This window comes from Suncus etruscus, chromosome 9 (assembly GCF_024139225.1).
Source record: "Suncus etruscus isolate mSunEtr1 chromosome 9, mSunEtr1.pri.cur, whole genome shotgun sequence".
Classification (NCBI taxonomy): domain Eukaryota; kingdom Metazoa; phylum Chordata; class Mammalia; order Eulipotyphla; family Soricidae; genus Suncus; species Suncus etruscus.
Window position 1 is genome coordinate 112,431,292 of NC_064856.1, and position 2,362 is coordinate 112,433,653.

The following is a 2,362-nucleotide window of genomic DNA, read 5'->3' on the forward strand; positions in this document are numbered from 1 at the left end:
TTCCCCTTCTCCCACCTGAGACCTGACCCTAAGGCCTGATTCTTGGGAGCTTCATCTTTCACAGGTTGAAGCACAGTTTGCTGCACAGTCATTCTCAGTTTATCGTGACAAATTTGGCATAGCAGTTGGACATATAGTGTAGCTCACATCTGAAAATGTCAAAGGCATTCGAGGTTACCAGTGAATGATCTGACAACCTTTAGTATGCTCTGGGGAGGTTTCTTCCTATTGAGTCAACTAGAACAGTGGCTGCTTTTTTCCTGATGATTTTGATTCTCGGTTCATGAAACACTCCCATAGATCTCAAGAACAAGCAAGCACATTATACTTACACATTACGCGCATTACCAGAATGCACTTCAGTGCTGGAACAGGCGCCCTGTTCACACCTCTGTGTCCCTCAAGTGTTTGTGCTTCTTTGGTGGTCAGATATGATTGTAGTCCCAGACAGGTGCAATTGGGGTCTCACTGGTGCCACCCTCTGCCCTCGGTGGAGTCTGAACAGGACAGCTGAATAGGGTGGTCCGAGTTGACACCTCACATCTATGGATTGTGAGCATGCATGCAAATGCATCATTAGACAACCAGATGGGCAGAATGGGAATCAGGGAACCCTTAAACTGTGTGCAGACTTCATTAGACAGACCCCAATATATAAGATCGTGAGGCTCAGTAAGGTTTACAGGAGACAATATTGGTGTCCAGGTCTGTAGGGAACATGTGATGAGGTCAGTGATCCAGGACTGTGTGAACAGCCAGAAACAGCCCAGATATAATCCTCCGGAAAATGCACTGGCACAGGGGTGATGAGACAAGTGCTCCTGGGAGGGTAGAAGCAAAGCTTGGGAACATCACTAGGACTGAAGTCTTGTCAAGGGGAGCTATAGAAGGTTAGCAGACATGCAGGAAGTGAGACATTTCCATGGAGAGTGTTGTGGTCTCTCCACACTAATGTATCTTCTACTGAAGAGCAATTATGGGTGCTCTGGTGGAAGTTCAGAGAATTTGCGTAGAAGCAGTGCCTGGGCTAGAAGGGCAGAAAAGGGCCCTTTAGCAGAGCGTCCCCTCCTGATATTCAGGGACAACATATTCTGTGTGAGGATGGTGCTCTTCTCTCCTCAGCTTCTGTATTATCTGTCAGCGCCCTCTGGAGCACTTCTCGGAGATATTTTCTGCCTCGCTGCCTCCCATATTGTCCAACAAAGAAATAAATGATGGGGTTGACTGTGCTGTGCACAGCAGAGAGGAGGATCATTACTACCACTTCCCATATGTAAGGGATACTTGAGAACGTTGAGAAATAATAGGCTAAATAAACTCCTCTCGGCACACTGAGCAGTAGGAAGGCCAGCACGTTGAGCAGGATGGTCCAGTAGAGCCTCCCGGGCTTTCTCTGTTTGGAGTAACACTGGACCCGGATGAACAGAGTCAGACTGGATACAAGAAGCACCAGGATAGTTGGAAGGGACACGATTCCAGATATAAACCATATACCATAGTGAAGTTCAACTAAAACTGTTATTAAATAGTAAATAATAATAAAGAAAACCCAAACAATGGTGCACACAATGGTGGAGAGATGTACTGGGCGGTGGGATTTGTACCAGATGGGCCAGATGACTGAGACACAGCGATCAACACTAATGGCCATGAGCAGGCTCAGACCCACCAAGTATGAAGACACTTCAAGTGACTCTATAAACAAAAACAAATGGTCAGGAATGTATCTCTGCAGAAATGTATAATTAGCAATAGCTGATGAGAGATAGATGAAGTCTGCAATTGCTAAGTTGAGGATGTAGATGCCATAGTGGTTTCTCTTCAGGCAGAAACCCAGAAGCCAGATGACAATTCCATTTCCCACCAAGCCACAGAGTTCAATGACTGTAAAGACAACATAGGACACAATCCAGTCCAAACGGTAATACTTCGAGAAATCATAGTTATTGTTGGGTTGTTTGAATAAGGAGCCATCATTCCCTTCTGTCAAAACTCTTGAGTTGTCCCAGAGGATCTCAGGCATGTCCACAGTGTTGTTTCTAGGCTCAGGATTTATATGTGTGTCCATTCTCTGTGGTCCCCTGTGAACTCAAGCTATGGGCAAGGACAGTATCTCTGAGGTCCAGACTGGTTCACCCTTGCACCCAGCTAATCTTCAGAGCCCATAGACTCATTCACAGGAAGCCAGGGGGTCGTTCCATTGGAGTGTCCCCACCAGTCCTGCTTTCATCAACTCCAGGCTCAGTCAGGAGCTCTCTCCTCAGTCCCAGGCTAGTGCCACTCCTGCCACCTATGCAGGTCTGTCTCTACCTGCGCTCAGCTGCTGAGGGTCTGGTCTGGGAGTAGATGTGGAAGAGACCCC

The 2,362-nt window shown here is 47.0% G+C and overlaps 1 protein-coding gene across 1 annotated transcript; it reads right to left on the bottom strand.

Moving 5' to 3' along the window:
* Nucleotides 1–1,075: 1,075 nt before the first annotated feature.
* On the bottom strand, nt 1,076–2,023 carry LOC126018804 (mas-related G-protein coupled receptor member X1-like). The gene has a single exon (XM_049780900.1). It carries the CDS (start codon nt 2,021–2,023, stop codon nt 1,076–1,078), a length of 948 nt encoding a protein of 315 aa, XP_049636857.1.
* Between the last annotated feature and the right edge of the window lie 339 nt (nt 2,024–2,362).

What these genes read in the sequence shown, in the direction of transcription:
- LOC126018804 (XM_049780900.1), bottom strand. Translation starts at nt 2,023, where the DNA reads ATGCCTGAGATCCTCTGGGACAACTCAAGAGTTTTGACAGAAGGGAAT.